General features: G+C 41.7%; 1 protein-coding gene and 1 pseudogene across 1 annotated transcript; one reads left to right on the top strand and one right to left on the bottom strand.

The window, feature by feature from the left end:
• Positions 1-2,969: 2,969 nt before the first annotated feature.
• On the top strand, positions 2,970-19,256 carry LOC149275955 (origin recognition complex subunit 2-like; the record flags this gene model as incomplete). Its single annotated transcript, XM_089504083.1, has 10 exons — positions 2,970-3,063; positions 10,770-10,907; positions 11,546-11,638; positions 11,904-11,987; positions 12,071-12,102; positions 13,608-13,665; positions 14,318-14,469; positions 17,975-18,073; positions 18,732-18,841; positions 19,124-19,256. Coding segments are annotated over exons 1-10 (993 nt in total), but the record flags the coding sequence as incomplete, so codon positions are not given.
• Positions 7,466-7,585, bottom strand: LOC149275956 (5S ribosomal RNA; annotated as a pseudogene).
• Positions 19,257-20,882: the final 1,626 nt, after the last annotated feature.

The following is a 20,882-nucleotide window of genomic DNA, read 5'->3' as shown; positions in this document are numbered from 1 at the left end:
ATTTTTGATTTATTTGTTTAAAAATTGTTGCAATTTCATCATACCTTGTCTAAAAAATTCTACGGCTTTGTAAAGAATAATGTACACCTTCTAGTATGTTTCCTGTAAGTGCTGGGAAAGTATGGAAAATCTATATAAATGAGGTATTTCTGAAATCAGGACACCTGAATTGATTTGGAGGGGATTTTCCATCATTTTATCTAATTTTGTGAGAATTTTCGCTCGTTTTTAACTAAATTTCTCATCCTGAATTTTCAGATATGAAAACTATGATATCAAAAGCCCTCTCTCTTTCCTTGAAAAAAACGATATAGTTTACATGGGTACACTATTTGCAGGAAAGGGGAATAAAGCCCTGGGACTGAAGGGCTTAAAGAAACTATGCAGTTGGAATGGAAATGCCCTGACAAGAAGGCTTTGGACTTTAAACATTTTAAACCTTTATTTTTTGTTGGATAAGGAAGAATAAAAGGTCGTCCTCCTTGTTTAAGTAAAGCACAACGATCCCTATTGAAGATTCCTCAGGGCCAAAAGACACCATGGATAGGAAAAGTGGATTGTGCCTTAAAACATACTTATCAGGCCTTAGGTGCTCAGTGCAAACTATTGCTTATGGCTTCCACAGTTGCTAGGGTTCAACAGATCTGGTTAGCCCAACTTGAAGATGTTTTGACTTCCTGTGCCCCAGTGACCAACTTTTTAATTTATAAAAACAAAAAACAGAGAATATTAAATTGGCCAGTAATTTTCTGAGGCTACTCATCTAGCTGCTTAATCTATGGGGTTGTTGCCCTATGGTTTAAAGCTTGGTCAGCAGATGTGGCACACAGGATGGGAAGAGGTCTAGGAATGCTAACTTTTTTTGCTCCTCTTACCGGTACAAGACAGAGGATAGATCATCTCGTCAATTTTAGGCCCCTTCATCGCAGTGCTCCTCCAAAAGATATTTTGGAAGATTCAGAGAGAAAACAGTCGGTAAGGAGAAAGTGTTCTGACTGCCGATTGCAGGTTAGAGGAAGGCTTTTGGTTTTCCACGACTGGTGACTAAGAAAGACATTTGGGTTTGTCAGATTATTTCAGAAGGTTACAGAATAGAATATCTTCAGCTTCCTCCTCCAGTTTTTCTCATTTTAGAAAGAAGTTAATCTGTTTACCAAGTTGCCATTGTGCTAGAAGTTCATAAACTCCTAGACAAGAAGGCTGTAGAGCAAGTACCATGGGTAGTAACAGGAACAGGCACAGGCACATATTCCAGAATCTTCTTGGTTCAAGAAATGGACATGACTTTTCGACCTATTCTAGATCTATCTGCAGTAAACAAGTTTGTGAAAAGGGAACACTTCAGTGGCTCATCTTTTGGATCAAGAATATTATATGGGCTCTCTGGATTTAAAGGACACTAATTTCTGCTTCCTTATTCATCCTTGCTCCAGAAGATTTTTTTAAATTCGCAATTCAGAGAGGATCCTCCATTCTACACTTCCAATTTTGGGATCTTCCTTTCTAGTCTTCCCAAAAGTCGTGGTGATTTTAACGGCCCTACTTCAGTCACTAGGTGTTTACATTGTCCCATTATATTGGTTCATTAAAGGCTTCTTTCAGCTTCTTGCTCAGTCTACATATATCAGTAGCCATTGCTTCCTTGGAAACCTCAAAAAAATCTTCTCTCATTCCTTCCCAGAGGATCTGTTTTCTAGCTATGTGAGTAAAATTTTTTTCTTCCCAACAACAAAATAAGAAGTCTGGAGCCCAATTCATTGTTCCTGTTGCTCTTTTTGAAAGGCCACGACGGTATTGGGCCTTATGGTGGTTGCCATTCCTGGGTTCCCTTGGACAAATGCTCACATGCGGCCTCTACAAACTGTAATCCTAAAGTCTTAGGACAGACGGCCTCACGGTAAGTCCTTTGGTAAGGACTATTCACATACCAAGGACATCCTTCCTTGGTGGCTAGTGCATGCTCACCTCAAAAAAGGTATGCCCATCCATCAAGACCTATGGTGTCACATTACCACAGTGTAGTGCATTTTAATATTATGACTCTTGGGCCCGGTTACAACATTTTTTTTGGAATTCAAAGCTGTGCGGATGGCTCTTCTGCGGTTCAGTCCATTTCTCAAAGGCCTTCTGGAGCAGGTCCATTCAGACAATTTTACAGCTGTAGCTTATTTAACAAAGCAAGGGGGAACGAGATCCAATTCCCTGGGACAGTTGCGATCAAGAATAATGGCTTGGTCAGAAAGACATTTCCTGGCCTAATTCACATTGCAGGTCATCACAATATCCTGGCAGACGGTTTGAGTAGAGGCTCTCTCCTAAAGAGACTGGGAGCTCAGCAAAGGGTTTTGCTCACCGATCTTCTCCTTCTATCCGAGGGAAGGTTTTGCCCTGAGACTTCCCCTGTTAGAATATCCGGAAGTCCTCTGTGTAATAGGTTGTTGACAGCTGATCAGTGGATCTTGCCTGATCTCATTGAAATTCTTATGCAGTCTCGAAAGCTGTCTACTTCCGTTATTTATAACCGGATTTGGGAAGCGTTTTCTAGATGTCGTTTGCCTTTGGCTATATCCCCTCTACAAGCTTCAGTTCCTCAAATTCTACAATTTTTACTAACGGGATATCAAGGAGATCTCAGACTGTCCTCGTTTTTGCTTTTAGTTCTATTGCAAGGTCTTGCAGGCAGTAGTTACGCACTCTTTCCACCCTTCTTAACTTATCTTGCTACATCCCAAGTAATGGTTCCGCTTGGGGGAAGAAGAAAGACAAAATTTCTTACCGTAAATGTATTTTACCCAACACTAAGCGGAAGCACATGATTCCCTCTCTTTGTTGTGTCTAGTTTGCTACTTCTGGGGAGTTGCTGTTGCTGGCGGAGGGGGAGAATTTATGGTAAGAAATCTGCTACCTGTATTATCTTTTTATATAATTTATTAAACTTTAGGTTTTTTTTTTCTTTCAGAAAGGTGAACATGAGCTATGAAACAGTTAGAGAGAGGAAGAGACTGCATGTGCACTTTGTGCCTGATGAAGATGTTGTGGAACACATCAGTGACAAACAAGAAGGTGATGGAAATTTCTTATCCATGTTTTGTTTCATTGATCCATTAAGGAGTTGCTGTCTTTGTAGATATGTGAAGGTCTCAGCACATTTGTATGTGGCAGATCAACTGACTATACTAACAAAAGTGAAAAATTAAAGTAACTTTAATCAACATTGCCATTAACCATACTCCTAATAATATACACAAGGTTACTTACAGTGGATATATTCAAAGAGTATGACAAAAATTAGAAATGACAAAGTCAAACTGATACATTAGATATAGGCCCAGCTCACAAGCTTACAATCTAGAGATAATGGTATTACCTCAAGTTTTCCTCTGGGGACAGAGAGGACACTGCTTATGCTGGCTTGAGTCAAATTGTCCATCTAGTTATCAGAAATCATTACATTAAAATCAGAAGACTGAGGCTTGATGGATTTGACAGCAGATTGTCTTGTGGTGCCTTGGGCTGTGACTCATAGCTGTCATCTTCAAGCCTTTGTTTTAAAGACCTTGGAGAAATACCTGTTGGACAAGAATCTGGTGCACACAGCCTTGTCTGTGGCACCTGGAGCCCAGAGTAATGATGAGAAGCAGACTTTTTTTTGGCAGAATGAGAGTTTTAGCTCGGCATAATGTCATTATTGTTTGAAGACTGGACATGTGCTTTGTTATTTACCCTACATAGTTTGCACAGACTGTAAAAAAGTCAAAGAAAAAGAATGTATAATATATCAGTAATTCATGGTATACAGTTACATGTTCAAATTAAACAGTATACAGAATGAGTAAGACAGCCTCACATCAGTAGATATATTTAATAAACCGCATTATCATACCGGGTTGCTTGAAAAAAAAATTAAAGTTGCCTTCTTGCCATTTTTATAATTTGTAAGAAACAAAACAATAAAAAAAAGAAACAAAGCGATGAAATAGAGCAAGTTATAACCATAAAGTGACTGTCACCATTCCATCGCATGTGTGTGCCTCCCACCCATTGAGGTAACCTGACAGTGTAGTAGAGATAAACACTGGTAGGATGTTGTAATTGTAACAATAAATCATAACTAAAGTGACCGAGAAAATCACACATCATCAAGCGCTGGTTTGATTTTCACGTAAAACCTTAAGTAGCTGGTTTGATTAGAGAGTTGCCCAACGGAAGGTACCTTACGAGAAGCGTCAGCTAACATAAGGAGCCTCAACAAGATGTCAGTACTCGAGAGCAAAACCACACTGTGTGGGTAAAGACCAAGATAATTTGTTAGTGTAATCTAGGGGAAAGTGTGTTTATGTACGGTTCCCAAATGTCAAAGAATTTTTCTCCTTGCTTCTCCTTATCTTGTAGGACTAAGATTCATTCCAGAAGCAGTGTTTTCGTGACTTGGTTTTTCCAGGATGTAAGGGAAGAACGGAAGCATTTAGCCAGTGGTCTAAAATAGTTTTGACTGCTATGAGAATTAAGTGATCTATTAAGTTGAGTTTATATTTCTCCTTAATGTTAAATGCATCATACACTCCCATCAAAGATTTGAAAGTTATAATAAGGGGGTTGTGACCTAACATGTCACCTATCAATAGGCTCACCTTCTTGGGGCAGGTGAGTAAGCAATGTTCAAGGTAGGCGTATTTGCATTTGCAGCACTGATTGTTTGTCAGGAACCACAAACCAGATGGAGACAGAAATGCGGTGCAATCGTCTTTATTCAAAATACAAAAAATAATAAAGTGCAGAAAATATAATGTCCATAAAAACGTAGTCAAAAATCCAAGCCAGGGGTCGGGGGCCAAATCAGGAAGTCAAACAAGCCGAGGTCAGGATACCAGTGGTCAAACTGAGTCAGGGATGAAAGCAGGATTCGGGAACCGGAGAGGAAATCAGCCAAGCCAGGAGTCATACACAGGAAACTGCAGGAACACTGGAGAATGCACTTAGAGAGTCTGAGACCAACATAAGGGCAATGAGACACTAAAGTACTGCTGTTTAAATAGCCGGACTCTAGCAGGGAGGGGCTGCCCAATGAACATGAAACCAGAGAAGTAATTAAGAACAAATGTGAGAAGCAAGTGTATCGGGGGTAGGGTGGAAACCCTGACAGTACCCCCCCCCCCTTAAAAATCCATCCCCCGTGGGAGAGGGTACTCAGAGTGGAACCCCTTGCGGAGAGCAGAGGTGTGAACATCAGAGACATCAGACACATAACCCCAAGAATTGCTCCAAAGGTTGGTTAGACTGCTCCGCAGCCCCGTTGGACTGTGGGTGGTAGACTGAGGAGAAGTACAGTTTGATGCCTAGTTGAGCGCAAAAGGTATGCCAAAACCTGTATATAAACTGGCTCCTGCAATCCGAGACTATGTCAATGGGTAACCTCTTGGCCTCAGAGAGATACATTAGGTTTTTATGGTCTGTCAGGATGAGGACTGGAACACTGGTACCCTCCAATAAGTGTCTCCATTCCTTGTGGGCCAGAATGATGCCCAACAACTCCCTATCCCCAATTTCATAATTGCATTCTGCCAGCGAAAATTTCTTAGAAAAGAACCCACAAGGGTGCAGGGTACTCTCCGGGTTAGGACGTTGAAACAGAAGGGCGCCTACTCCTGTCTCAGATGCATCGACCTCCAGTACAAAAGGCAGTGCAGGGTTGGGGTGTATCAGAATAGGAGCTGAGGCGAATGTGGTTTTTAGTAACTCGAATGCCCTGGCGACAACAGAGGACCAACAGTTCGGGTTACCCTCTTACCGGGTCATGTCCGTGATGGGCTTTACAACAGAGGAAAGGTTTTTGATAAACTTCCTATTGTAATTGGTGAAGCCCAAGAATCGCTGAATGGAACGCAGCCCCAGTGGACGTGGCCATTACAAAACTGCAGACAATTTTTGTGGGTCCATGGCAAACCATTTATCCGAAATAACGTATCCTAAAAAGGTTACTTGCTGCATATGGAACTCGCACTTCTCCAGCTTGCAAAATAACCCATTCTCTCTGAGCTTCTGTAGGACGCTGGTAACATCAGAGCAGTGAGTCTTAAGAGAAGGAGAATGAATCAGACTATCATCCAAATAGTCCGCCACAGACTGTTGCAAATAATCTCGTAGGACATTGTTAATTAGCTCCTGGAAAACGGCCGGGGCATTACATAGCCCAAAGGGCATAACTCCATATTCTTAATGTCCACTTCTGGTTTTGAAGGCTGTTTTCCACTCGTGGCCCTCCTTAATCCTAACGAGATTATAAACCCCTCAAATCCAATTTAGTAAAGACCGTAGCTCTTCTGAGGCAGTCAAACAGTTTGGTGATTAGTGGAATGGGATAAGCATTTTTAACTAAGACAATTAAGACCCCTGTAATCAATACAAGGCCTTAACTTTCCCCCCCGTTTTTCTTCTCTGCCACAGACAAGGGGTAGGTGCGGCCCTTAGGAGGAATAGCCCCTGGCTGAAGGTCAATGGCACAATCATAAAATCTATGAGGCGGTAAGGTACCTGCCTTTACCTTATCAAATACATAACAACTCCTGGTATTGCACAAGAAGTGAGGCAGGGGATTCAGTGCAAAGTAGTTCAACTGGCTTACTGAGACATGTGGCCGCACACTGAGGAAACCATGAAAGGATTAGTGCCAATCAAAAACCGGATTATGGGAACGCAACCAGGGGTATCCGAGGATCACAGAAAAGTGCAGGGATGTGATCACCTGAAATTGGAGGGTTTCATGGTGAAGAGCCCCACTTTCATGGACAAGGAGGCAGTTTCATGGGTAACCAGAACTGGTTGTATAGGTCTGCCGTCAATTACCTCTATAGACCATAGTGAGGAGCGAGGCTGCAATGGGATGCCACTCTCAAAATAGCCCGCAGCACCTGAGTCAACCAGGGCCTGGGTGACTATCGAGGAACCGACCCAAGAGAGGGCAACCGTAATGACAGGTTTATCTATCTGAGGTTCTGGGGACGAGGAAAGCCCACCCAAGATCTGTCCTTGACAGGACCCTGGGTGCAAGCGCTTTCCCGGCCGTATAGGGCAAGACTTCAGTGGGTGGCCCTGCTTACCGCAGTACAGGCATAGCCCTCTCCTCTACCGAGAGACGGGTGAACCCAATCTGCATGGGTTCAGCCTCTGAGGAGACGAGACTAGGAGGCATGGGAGGAGAGGGAAGCATGGGTGGGTAATAAAGGTCCGGTAAGTCGGGGGGCGGGTATAGAGGGGACTTAAAAACATCAAATAATTAAAATGTTTACATCTACATTATACAGTATATTACAAATAATCAGACATTAATAGCACATACTAAATGAATCCTAAGTAAATACCTTGTGTCTCCATAGCTTAATCCCTTCCTGTTGCCCTTCTGCCAATGTCTGATCATGTGACCAGACCAAACCATATGATTGCATGATGACATCATGCCAAAGAAACAAAAACAAAAAGATTAGGTATTCCCAGGCGGTCTCCCATCCAGGTACTAACCAGGCCCAATCCTGTTTAGCTTCTGAGATCAGATGAGATCAGGCACATTCAGGATGGTATTGCCTAAAAACGTATGTCATCAAATCTCCCAAAAAGGGGGAAGAAGGTGTATCGGCAGAACCGTCATCAGGACGACCAAGTACATATAATGTAGACACAATCATTTAATAACATTAAAGAGCCACAACAATAAAGTAAAATGGGGAGAAAAAATAGAAATACTACGAGTAAATATGCAATTAAAGTATTAAGCACATCCCATACTGCCCTATACCCAAATTAGTCCATATTCTGAACAAAGTGCAGATTTAAGTGTATTAAAATATTAAACATATGAATTAAAAAAAGTGCAGTTTATCAAAAAATACAATTAATAAAGGGGTATAACATTTTCTACAAAAAAAATGATTGGAAAATATTAAATCACATATATATGAAAGTATAAAAATCATGTAAAATAGACAAATATAAATAGCTAGACATGTGTCCTCTTATACCTCTTAATATCCCTATATTACATCATACATATAAAGTGATAATGTGTACTATGTTACACATTTAAAGTGACAGTGTATTAAAGTGAACCAAATTTGGCAAGTGTATAAAATTAAAACTTATAAAAATGTATAAGAAATCTTAATACTAAATGGAAAAGCATATTATTGCTCGAAGGTGAGTGTGTGATGTTCTAAAAGTGAACCAGCACCAATTTTCATCAAAGAATCTGTGAAAAACATAAAAAGGTTAAGTTAATTACTATCAAAAATATCAATAAGTTCACTAAAAAATATAAAACTCATCACTATTCAAATGAGAGATGCCACATCATAATCAAAATTTAACCCTTTTGGACTAAGAGTATTCAGCTCTCTAATTCAAAATGCTTTGCGGTATTTAATTAATTTAATAAGGTTAACTTAAGGTGCAGTTAGATGTAAAGGTGCAAACTAAGGGGAATCTAAATCCTGGGGACAATGAAGATTAAACCTGTATTTATTTATAAAAGTATTGTGTCAGTGGTCTCCTGCTCTGGTAAAGAGCCCCCGCACCCGCCAAACTTCTCACGAACTGCCCTGCCACCATCCTTGTCCACACCGGCCCTGAGAGCAGCGAGGATCGAATCAACGTCCATACTCCAGGCCGTAGAGGATACACCAAAGCTCAAGCAGGTAAAGTGTTAGCCGTCTCTGAAGTGACAGTGACCGGGGTCACCCAGAGGGCACCCTTTATCCCCTAGGGACTCCCGCCCCTACATTTACATACCCCAATCCAAAACACACATGCCCCAAGCATGCACTCACCCACACACATACATGCTGTCTGTCCATTTAGCTACGCTGATTCCCAGGGGCCTTTGCTGTGTGTTAAAATGTTTTTGATTTTTTTCCGAAAGTTATTGTGCAATAAGTACAGGTAGCGTTTGCTATTTCATATGCTATTTGGGACAACTTTGAAGCCAGCCAATGCACAACCTACCTACATCAAACTATATATTTTTGAAAACTAGACATCCCAAGGTATGTCAAATGCCCTTTCCATGCATTAATTACTCCATACCTGAAGTGGTAGTATTACATCTCCTGGTATATGCCATTGTCAAACACCCCAATATGTGTTCAGCAACATTTCCTGAGTACAGTGATACCCTCATGCATGGGTTTGGCAGATTGTTTTGGAGGTAAAATGCCACATTTGGGAAGTGCACATTTTTTAACTTAGAACTTTGACATCTGGTTCTACTGCCCCCATGTCCTAATTGGGTCATCTTTGAAGCCGGCTAATTCAATTCACCCCATCAAACCATTTAGTTTTGAAAACTAGTCACACTAAGGTATTTCAAATGCTGGTATTTTAACCCTTTTTCACACAAATTGTACTCCAGGTGTGAATTTACAGCTCCTGGTATATGTCACTGTCAAACACTGAAGTATGTGTTCAGCAACATCTTTTGATTACAGTGATACCCCCATGCATGGGTTTGTCTGGTTGTTTGGGGGCTAAAAGACCACAATTGGTAAGTGCACTTTTTTCCATTTTGGTCAGTCTGTGCCTATGCCCTATCTTTGAACCCGGGCACTCTAATTTACCCCCATCAAACCATTCATTTTTTTTAAAGTAGATACCCCTTGGGTATTTGAAATGCTTTATTCTAACTCTTTCAATGTCAGGATTTGTGGGAAGACACATTGCTAGCACTTTTAGCACTTGCTCATAATGATACATTTTGCTGGAACTGAATAGTTCCCCTAATGGTGACATCGCTGCATAATTATTTTTATTATTTTTTTGTTGTTGGGCAGACTAAATGGTCCATATGGTTCTTATCTCCCATCACTCTCTATGTTTCTATTATTTTGATGGAATGGTGGTGTTTTATAATCAAACCATACCTCCTAACTATCCTGTTTTTGCCACGCAATCCTGCTGTCTCACAGAGCTAAACCTCTGCGGGACAGCACGATTTGTGACCGCAAATCCCGTGTCCGTGATTTGGTTATCCAGGGTCTGCACATAAACAGAATTCCCTGATTCACCAGGGGTTGGGAGGTATACAAACTATGTACCAATTCCTAGTTTCCATTACCTATTTTATCAGTTTTGACCTTGTTGTAATTCAGCGTCCTTATCCTTCTGGAATACAAGAGGCTAATACTGCTAGAATAACTGCAGATTGTGTCAAATGAAGAATATCATATGCAAATAGAGGAATTTTTGTTAAGACTAGTGCCTCCAAACCTTTACATAACATTGTTTTAATCATCCTGTTCTGTAGGAGTCATGTGTAAATTTGTATGTTGTTTTATATGGGAAAAGGATGTTTGGTTATGGACAAACTGTTAAGATTCATAGATCTATGTAATATTTAATGGATCCTACCGGGTGTGCGAGGGCTATACATGCACCAAGTTAATTGAGTAATGAGAGGCTATATTTTTTGTTTTTGTGCTAGTGTCACCTTCAGGACATAGGGTATATAAATTGGTGAAACCCACTTATGTTTTACATATTAATGTTTATGTAGGTTTAAATTGTTAGCTGTGTGTACGTTAATTTCCTTTGTATCAATCTGTACTTATGTATTGTGTGAATTTGTATCTAGTATCTAAAGTAAACTTTCATATTCAAAGTCTGGTGGTCATCACATTTTTCATTTCCACAACAAAAGAATGACGTGACAGACAATGTATTATTAATGTTATGAACTATTAAAGGGGCAGTTCTCTCTCTCTTTTTGTCTTGGTTTTTCTTAGGAGTAAAAGTGAGAAATACTGCTGCAACTCAGCGTATGGCCAGTGTTAAGAAGTTATTTAAGAAGGCTGACTTCAATGATGATCTATCAGATGTGTGGAAAGAACAGGATTATGTAGATGTGTTGGGTGTAGATATTGAAGGTAGCACCATTCTCTTTCTGTTTTCTGTTCTTACTTCATATGACTTCAAAACCTCTCATTTATATTATGTTTATATATTTGTTGCCAACTTTATTAGGGTGAGAAGCGCAGACAGTATTTTGTTTTTTGTATACATTGTACAGCCAACACACTGTATTTGCAGCATGCTCACACTGTTTGGTAGGCCTTATATTATATATTTGTATTATTTGAGCCTGAGACTAGCTTAGCGCACCAACATTTTTTCTTTTCCCTGTTTGCACATAATTGAGGTTGTTGGCTCCTCATCAGTCTGGTTGCAGCTTGCTGTCCAGGGGTCAAATGGGAGGAGGTTTAATTGCACCTCCCCCAACACATTAATAAGGTTTTGGTAGCAGTATAAACTGCTTTGTGTGCCCACTATGTAGGAGGTGAGAGTAGGATCTCGCCCTATTGAGAGTGTGCCTTGACGTGGCGGGTGAGCTTAATTATGCTTTGGCCAATTCATATAACCAAAACCTCTCATTTATATTATGTTTATATATTTGTTGCCAACTTTATTAGGGTGAGAAGCGCAGACAGTATTTTGTTTTTTGCTTATTTCATATGAGCCTGCTCCAGTTTTTTTAGGCAGATTTGTTGAATTTTCTAATTTGTAGATCCTCTAAAACATGGCCCTGGATCTGGTGGTGGTGGCAGTGAACTGTACTCTTTCCTCACAATTAAGCGATCAAACACGATGGCACAAGTGGGTAAGACACCCATGTTATTTAGAGAACTGTATATTTTCCGTCACATCTTTCTGATGTGCCTCAACTCATAAATGTATAGATTTGCAGTAATTTTGTTGATTACGCACATCAACCATCAAGCACTTTAATGAAGAAAAATATTCTGGAACAGTTGGTCTGGCTGAATTGCTGTCACATTTTTGGTTACCTTTCCATATTCTCTATTGATACAGAGTTAACGTGACTGTTGCACAGTGTATCTTTTTAGTAATACAATATTTTCCAGCTTCAGAAATGGCGAAAACTCCTGGGAAGAGTGTGACGTTCTCAACTTCACATACTCCTAAGGAAATAATCAGTCCTCCTGCAAGCAACAACAGTATGTAATACACATTTACGGTTGTCCATGAAATATAAACTTTCCGCACGTTTATTATTTTATTGTGTCAACAGGGCAATCATCAGCAAGCAAAACCCCATCTAAGGTAAACAGAAACCCTTTTGTATCCACTATATGTCGGTAGTGCAGCACTGAAAAAATGTCCCATGTATAATCTGTTATTTTAGGTTCTGTGGCAATTACAGCACATTGAAATAAGGACAATGTTTTTTTCATGTTAACTCCTTAAGGACCTTTTATTTTTTACATCCTTCGTGACCAAACCTTTTTTTAACTCTTTTGCACTTCTCGTGTTTAGCTGTAATTTCCTCCTCTCCCATTTAGTGTAACCACACAAGTTATATATATGTTTTTTTATCATAAAAATAAAATATGATGAAAAATGTAACTTCTTTTCTCACTTTTTATTTGAAAAATATTTTACTCTTCTACAAAAGCTAATGAAAAAGCCTGCTAAATAGATTCTACTATTTGTCCTGAGAAATACCCAATGTTTGTTTTGTTTTTTGGTTTTTTTTTTTTTACAGGTTATAGAGCAATAAATACAAGTAGTGTTTTGCAAATTCAAAACCATTTGTTTTCCAAATATGGTCATTCTGTCTCATGTGCTCTTTGGGACATCTTTGAAGCTGGCCAATGTGCAATCTACCTCCATCAAACCATGTATTTTTGAAAAATAGACACCCCAAGGTATTTCAAATGCTGGTATTGTAACCCTTTCCATGCATGTGTGTGGTGGAGGTTGACATCTGGGGATTGGCCACACGGGGCCCCTGATGCAGATCTTGCTGTTGCTGTGTACCTCGACATCGAAGCATATCGGCAACACTGTTTAAGCAAATAAATGACCTTAGATCCCTTTCTAAGCTTTATCAATGCCATGACCTGCCAGGCACGTAATGGCATTGGTTGGTAACTGACTGTTTTTGTGGTTTTTTATTATTATTATTATTATTGGCAGGTGCCTTTTGAATATTTTTTTTCTTGGGCAAGAAGACAAAAGGAGGATGCTGGCAATATCAGAAACCACCCCATATACAAAAAATGAATTTATAAGATTGCTTAGATTCATCGATTACAAGGGAAGACTGTTTCTCCACCCATTACAACTGAACTTTGAAGGATAGATGAGATGATGTCCATGCATCTCACAGTGATATTATTTCCAAAATAACATCAACAGTGTCCTGGACTACCAGTTTCCACCAGCATGAATGGCTGAGCTGGCCCTGTATAAAACATAGTTCAGTTAAGATTGAAACAAATCCCTTGCTAAAAGTTTTTCTGTGTCCTGGAATACTCAGATGGATAATGATTTAGATGTGCATAAAAGATTGTTGTATGTCCCAGTCTCATACAACATTTTGCAAGCAATGCTATTTCATTTGCCTTTTTGGGATATTCAAATAATACTTTGTAAATAGAGAGAAAAAACCATTCCATTAGTGCAAATAATGAAGCAAACAGCATATGGAGTTGTGTTTTGTGTAAGGTGCATCTGTGTGGCAAGAACTAATATTTACGTTGGCGCTCACAACAAGAAAATTGTTTTTAGGCCAGGAATAAGTATTTTTATGTTTGTGTTTTGAGGGTAGAAAAAATGAATTTATCTCCACGACACCTCACCGATTAAGGAAGAGACTTTCAGGTACAGTATGTGTATACGTGACATTAAAAATCAGTCCTCAGTGCTATTGCTATATAGGCCAACCAAACCTCCCATAGAGGTACAAGAAAGTGGATTTTTTTTTTTAACATTAACAAAACCAAACAATTTATATGTCTTTTGGTGTCATGAAGCACATCGTAAACATTCTTTTAAACTCTGCATCCCCTTGCAAGAAATATCTTTAGAAGTCTTATGGTAACTATGTGCAGGCATCTTACATACTTTAAGATTCAGAAAATATGGTGAACTTTCAATTTCACACTTCATCTTCATGCTGTAAATAAATGCACTTCATTGTAGGGCTGCAACTAAGGACCTGGGTCCTCTCTGGCAGCCGGTGGGGGTCTGTGCAATGCACGCAGACAACCTCCGCTTCTCCCCTTCACTTCCACTGGGGCTTCTGGGGGATGTGGATTCTAGAGTTATAATCCGAACTCTCTTTGAGGTTGGATTATAGAAGGGGGGGCGCATTTTATTATTGATAAAAATTGATTCAGCTAATCGATAATGAAAATCGTTGACAACGATTTTCATAATCGATTATTAACGATTTTATTGATTCGTTGTTGCAGCCCTACTTCATTGTAATTCAGCTAGTTCTCATTAAATGACGGTCTGGTCTAATTCACAGTGCCTAATCCAAGGTCTGATACAGAGAGTGAATACTCTGCCTCCAGCTCAGATGAAGAAGGAGAGGAAAAAGACTCTTTGTCCAAAACGCCAAGCAAAGTATCTCAGACACCTGCTAAGATCCCATCCAAGAAATTAAAGAAAAATTCTGATGTGAGTAGATTTAAATTAATTAGGAGATATAACAGGACCACATATAGGCAGAAAAAAACCCAAGGGTAAAAAAAAAAATTGAAGCAACCCTCCCTCCCAACCCCTCCCTAGCCACACACTCCTCAGTATGACAATATCACAGAACTTAAAAAGGGAAGGGAGGGAAAATACTTGCCTCCTGTTTTCATTATTCAGTCGCCAAGTCTAAAATAATTTCTAATTTTAAGACAAGACAGGAGGCTGCTATTTTGCGTTTTTAATGCTCAGAAACGCCAATGCCACTGACGACAAAGGTTGAAAATAAAAGGTAAAGAAGGTGGACCAATCTGCCACCCGGAGAAAGTCTCCTAAGGCTCCCCTGCTGTCAGGGCACCGGAGGCAGCCCCCTAACCAAATGGGCTCTGAATGAAGCATCGATGCCTGCCAGGGAAAGTAGCCAGTGCACCCACCTAGCTAACGTGGGCCTGACATAAAAGATAAGGAGTTAGTTCAAAGAACCAGGCCAGTACATACAAACGCGCCTGGCGACACAGAGTTTATCGTCATCCTGAAGGTACAGGTAGAAAACTGAAGTTGACGGAGATTTGGTCTGTCTATGGATCTGGAATAGTATCCCCATAGGGGAGAAATTGATGACATTAACGTCGAGGGCCCGGACCTCCGAAACCCGGCGACAGGTCCAGAGACGAAGTTGCAAGGTGAGTTTAGCTGACAGTTGTCTCGTGGAAAGATTCTAGCGAACCAGCCAAGCCTGAAGAAAATCCGGGACCACCGCCACATCCCACAGGGTATGATAACGCAAAGCCGAAGGTCTAGAAAGGCGGATGCCATGCAACAGACAACAGACGAAAGGAGCTCTTCCCATAGACTCACCTGAAAATCCCATATGGCCATAGGAAAATAGCGGACTTGCACGCTTCGAACAACCGCGCTAGGAAGTTGAGAACATAGGCTATACGGGTCGAATGAGGATCAACCTGTTGTCCCACACACCAAGAATTCCAAATTCTCCAGGCTGATCGGTAAGACTTATGGGTGCCAGGAGCCCAAGATTCTATGAGCGTTGTTTAAGCCTGGCAAAGGGTGTGCCTTTGTGGGGCCTGAATAGAGCCCTTAAAACGACTGCAGGGCTAGCGGATCCTGAACCAACACTTCCAGCAGTGCCGGAAACCATCATTATTAGTGCCTTAGCGAGGTCACTAGAACCAGGGACTTTCTGGATCTTCGGAGGTAGTGAGTGACCCTTGAGATAAGAGCAAACTGAGGGAAAGCATAGGCTCTGGACGCCAGCCATATCTGGATGAAGGCATCCGTCGCTAGAGCTTCCTGATCTAGTAGCCAGCTGAAGAAGACCTTTGTCTGGTGATTTGTTCTGGACACAAATACGTCCCAATGTAAAGGCCCCCCTCTAGCGGTGAATCTTCTAAAGGACCCAGCTGTAAAGTCTCCAGACGCTCCCATCCCTCCAATGCCTCGAAAACCAGTCTACCATGAGGTTTTCCTCCCCCAGAAAATACTCCACCTGTAGCATGATGATGCAAACTTGAGTATCTCCCTTGTCACCTCTGTAAGGCATTTGGAGCTCTTGCCTCCTAAACGGGTGATATACCTTACTGCAGGTACGCTCCTCTCAGTGTCACGACCCCCCTTACACTGGCACTCACCGTGGAAGTTATTCCACCTGGAATACTACAACCAAAGGAGGAGCCCCTGGCAGCAGCACCCCAGGATTTAGATGATCCCAACAGCAAGGAGGCCAGATAAGGTAGGTATAGGTAGTAGGAACGGAGTTGGCAGTACAAGGTGAAAGGCTAAGCAAAGACAGGATAGCCGAGTCAGGACACGGACACAGGAACTATACAAGCCGTGGTCGAGATCCAGAGAGGGTAGTCAGGCAAGCCGTGGTCGAGATCCAGAGAGGGTAGTCAGGCAAGCCGTGGTCGAGATCCAGAGAGGGTAGTCAGGCAAGCCGTGGTCGATATCCAGAGAGGGTAGTCAGGCACGCCGTGGTCGAGATCCAGAGAGGGTAGTCAGACAAGCAAGGTTCCGCAATAGGAACAGCAAGGCAACAGTACAAAATCGGCAGGCAAAGAGATGTCAGGCAAGCAAAGGGTCAAAAATAACTGGAAGCAACTTGAAACACAACTGAACGCAAAGACCACAACAGGGTAACTGGCTAGAGCACTTCCTGACTTTTAAATCTGGCGCCAGAACCTAACCCCGCCCCAGGATGACGTCACCGCTGAAGCTCCAGCCGGCCGTCCAAACCACGCCTCCAGTTACGTGGCAACGAAAAGCTCCTGTCAGCGCCGCGAGAAAGGATCCATGATCAGGTAAGTCTCTGACTCCGGAGAAAGCCCTATACGTCCCGTAGCTCGGTGGTTCACAGGCATCAGCTTGCCTGCGTCTGCGGGGATCCGAGTCTGTGACACGCGACCCCGGAGCCCGGCGTTCACAGGCATCAGTCTGCCTGTGTCTGCCGGGACCTGAGGATGCAGCCCGGGATCCTGGATTTTGCCGTGTACGGGCAATAACTTGCCTGTGCCGGCCGGGACCCAGGACTGTGACACTCAGGACCAAAGCAACCTGGTCTCTTCTGTGATGGAGGCCGCTCCCCAGCCCAGCAAGTGTTCAGAGCCTGTAAGTTGATAACTGGACGGAACCCCCCCCGCTTCCCGACTAAGAAGATGGAGCTGAGGAAATCTATTGGTCTGAATAGCCCCTTTTATGAACAGGGGCTGCAGCTCTTCTTCCACCAGTGCCTGATCGGCGGCCGACCTGCGCATGGAGAGAGGCCTCCTTACCTGCTGAGGAGGGGAGATGAAGTCCATCAGATAGTCCCACTCCCAATTTTGAAGGGGAAGAAAGAGAGGAAACATCAGGGCTTACCGATACCAGAGCAGCCCCTAGGGAAGCTGGAAAAACCTCTGCCTCTACTTCCCCGGCTTGCTGGAAAGGTCCTCTATGGGATGTCTGCGCCTGTGGAAAGCTCCTGGGGCCTTGGAAAGATGAACAGGTGGAGATCTGCCCCCGCTGTAGTTCAGTCCTAAAGGAAAAACGGCCTGTCTGGAACACCTTCCTTATGGACAGCTTTGTCTTATTCCAAGAGGTTATCAAGGGGATCAGGCAAGGGAGACATGCCTGTTCAACTCCTTGATGAAGGAGCCACTGCCCTTAGGTCCTTGGAACCCAACTGCGCCAAACGATGGTCCATCCGAAGGAGAGCTGCTTTACAGCGCTCTGTGGAATCAAAATTTTCAAGTTCTGTGGAAACATTGATTTCTAAAATGACAGCCAACATGCCTCAGTCTTCCCCTTGTTCGTTCTCCACGCCTCAAGTACCGGCTGTTGTCCTTTTAGGGTCTGATTCTGACAGATCAGAAAAGTACCACCCAAACACCGTGAAGTAGGCAAGGGTATTTAACAGAGGCTCACCCTGGGACAAATTGGGATATATCTGTTTGTGTTTTTCTCTTTGTAAATACCCATTCCATGCCTTTTGCAGAACATCCTGGTGGAAGAATATTTTGAGGCTCACAGCAGTTCAAAGGTTTACACTTCAGACAGAACATTACAGAGGCTGCAGACTCCAACATTAGATCAGGTATTAATATTATTACATATCCAGAGCACCAGTGTATTCCATAGCCCCATTGGAAAAAGAGAGAATGCAAAACTGCTAATAAAAGCAGACAATATACAAAATGAATAATGTGTGCTAAGACACATACTGGTACACAAGGAAAAGTCTGTCCCGCTCTTGTTAGCTTAAAGTCTATTATGAGGTTGAAGGGGGGATGAGACAAAGGTGAGGGATTGCTTGGGTGAGAAAGATTTGATTGTTACAATGGAGGAGTCAGTAAAATCTTAAAAGTTGAGGGAATGATGCAGGTAATCCTAGAGAAAAAGTACCAACAGGTACAAGCAGAGCAGAGATATACAGTGTGCAGTGTTTTGGGATGAGTAGGAGTTTAAGTTTCAGCTAATTAAGACCAATAGGGTAAGCTTAGTAGTCTGGCAAAGGCAGCATGTCATCAGCATAGAGGTGGTAGTGGTATCTAAACAAGAGATGAGGTGTAGCTAGTGGAGGCTAGTGACCCCAAAGCAAGCCAAAAGGCACATAGAAACAAGTGCCATAGAAGAGACATTAAACGTTGAATTTGAGCTGGGAGAGAGCTGCGTCGCAGATGCCATGGAGCTGTTTGCAAGACGCCTTGTACATTACAAGGCCATTCAATTAATTCAGAAGTCTCTCCAAATAGGTAACACTGCACAAGCTTCTGGATGTGTCACCCACACCATTTGCTGGTGGAATCAACATGTTAAGTGAGCAGCATGAAGCTTTGTTCTATAAATGGATGCTGCAGCTACAGTAAGTTATTTGGGTAGTGAAGAAAAAAGATAATTTTGCTAGTTTCTTTTTTTTTATCCATTTTTCTTTTGTTATCCTATAGATAATTCACAACCCACATAATATATTGGTTCAAATTGGAATTTTTTTTTATTCTTATGTGGAAATTAAAACATTTTGATTGAAGGCCTGTTTAATACATTGAAAGGAACTCGGAAGATATTGGGACTCATACCTTTATCTAATTTCTAGAAAATGTAATACATACGGTAATAAAAAATATTTTGTTGTCTTACCATTCAGCCTAGGATTCAACATTGTCCTCTTTGGCCTGGGTTCTAAAAGGAACCTGATAGAAAAGTTCCGGACCTGTTTGCTGCAGGATTCTCTCCACATTGTTATCAATGGATTTTTTCCAAGCATCACTGTGAAATCTGTAAGTGCTGTATTTCTGTTTTTTTTTTGTTTCCCCTTATGTATGCTCTGCTTTTCCTTTCATATTGTGTCACGGCCCTTCACATGTTTTCTGTTCTGTTCCTTTCTTTACGGAAACTGCATATAAACCAGTATTAACTGATTACTGGCTAGACATACGGTAAGCTTACCAATGAAAGAACAATTAAAGGGACAGTTTAATGTCCCATGCAGTAATTTGTAAGTACTTTAATTTGCAATATTCAACCTCTGAATATGTATATGTCTGGTCTGCTTCCTCTGGCGACTGGAGCTCTGTTGTTTTGTCAGGGTAAACCACAGCAGCGGTCTGTAGTAGCCACATTGTCACGGCACCTGACACCTGCAGCAAGGGGTGCAGCCACTTGCCCTGTGCAAGCAGACTCACTTGCGCTGCTATCAGCACTGCTAGCAGTGGTCGATCCGGCAGGCGCTCAGAGCCACTAGGGGCATGGTGTGCACACATTCCGTGATGCCCATCTCAGGAGGATGGCGAGGACACGCCCTCCAAGACTCTGGGAAGGGTATAGCCCCACCTAGCAACGGAGTAGCTGGGGCTATTATGCCCAACACATCTGCAATTCATTGCCAGGTTATTCTGTTGCCTCATCCACAGAAGCCCAGTGTTTTTCCCATTTTCCTACGGACCTGTGATTCCTTGCTGCTTGCCCCTTCTTGGATTTTGATGCCTTCTGACTTTTACAGTTGCCCTCTGCCATAGGGTTCCAGACCCGTCTACAATCTTCTGAGGGTTTGCAAAGTATTGCTACAAAACTCTTGCAGCAATCATGTGAAGGCTGACATAGGACAAGGTGATAAAACTGCTAAATAACGCTAAAATAGTCACATGGTTTGTTTTCCTGGGTACCCGCGAACCTAGCCAGGAAGACACATTTATTGCTTTTGATCTTCAAGAATTCTGTCTTGTCTGGTATGGTAAACTAAAAAAGGTAATTTTTCATGGCTATATTGCTTACCTAAGAGCTGAATCAGTTGGACTGCTTTGCATTTTAACCTTGTCTGGGCACCATTAATGAGGCTCTTGTGTGGCAGGAGAGACATATTTGCAGGTACTAACCAAACCTTAGGGATGACCCTAAGGTTTGATCAGTACCTGCAAATATGTGCAGTACAAAATAGGGGGGTGCACAAAATAAAAAGCATAAACATTCAGATTCACGGGTTGCTGCTAGAGCAATAATGACTAATAAGTACACAAAACAAAGCAAGAATTCAACACATACCCAGGTAATACATTCAAAAAACACTTATCTAAGATGTAATTATTGGTGATTTTGTTACACCATATGGCCATATATATTGCTTAGCCCACCACTATGTCAAAGTACCACAAGTTTGGTGAGGCTATATTACTTACCAAGAAGCTGGATCAGTGGGACTGCTTTGCAATATAACCCAAATGAGGCACATTGAAATGTTTCAGTGCATCCAACTAATTTTAATATAATATAATATTGGCAGAAAGAAAGTGTGAGTATACCCAACACAGCTTTTAAATAATCAATTTTAAAGGTAAAGAGTTAATCAAAACCTATATAACCTATGTGAAGAATAATTCCCTCCTAAACTTAATAAATAGTTTTGCCAC

This window comes from Sceloporus occidentalis, unplaced genomic scaffold, assembly GCF_023333645.1.
Source record: "Sceloporus occidentalis isolate IW3139 unplaced genomic scaffold, rSceOcc1.0.p SCAF_255, whole genome shotgun sequence".
Lineage (NCBI taxonomy): Eukaryota > Metazoa > Chordata > Lepidosauria > Squamata > Phrynosomatidae > Sceloporus > Sceloporus occidentalis.
Note: the sequence above shows the minus strand (reverse complement) of the source record. Positions and strands in the feature narration are given on the sequence as shown.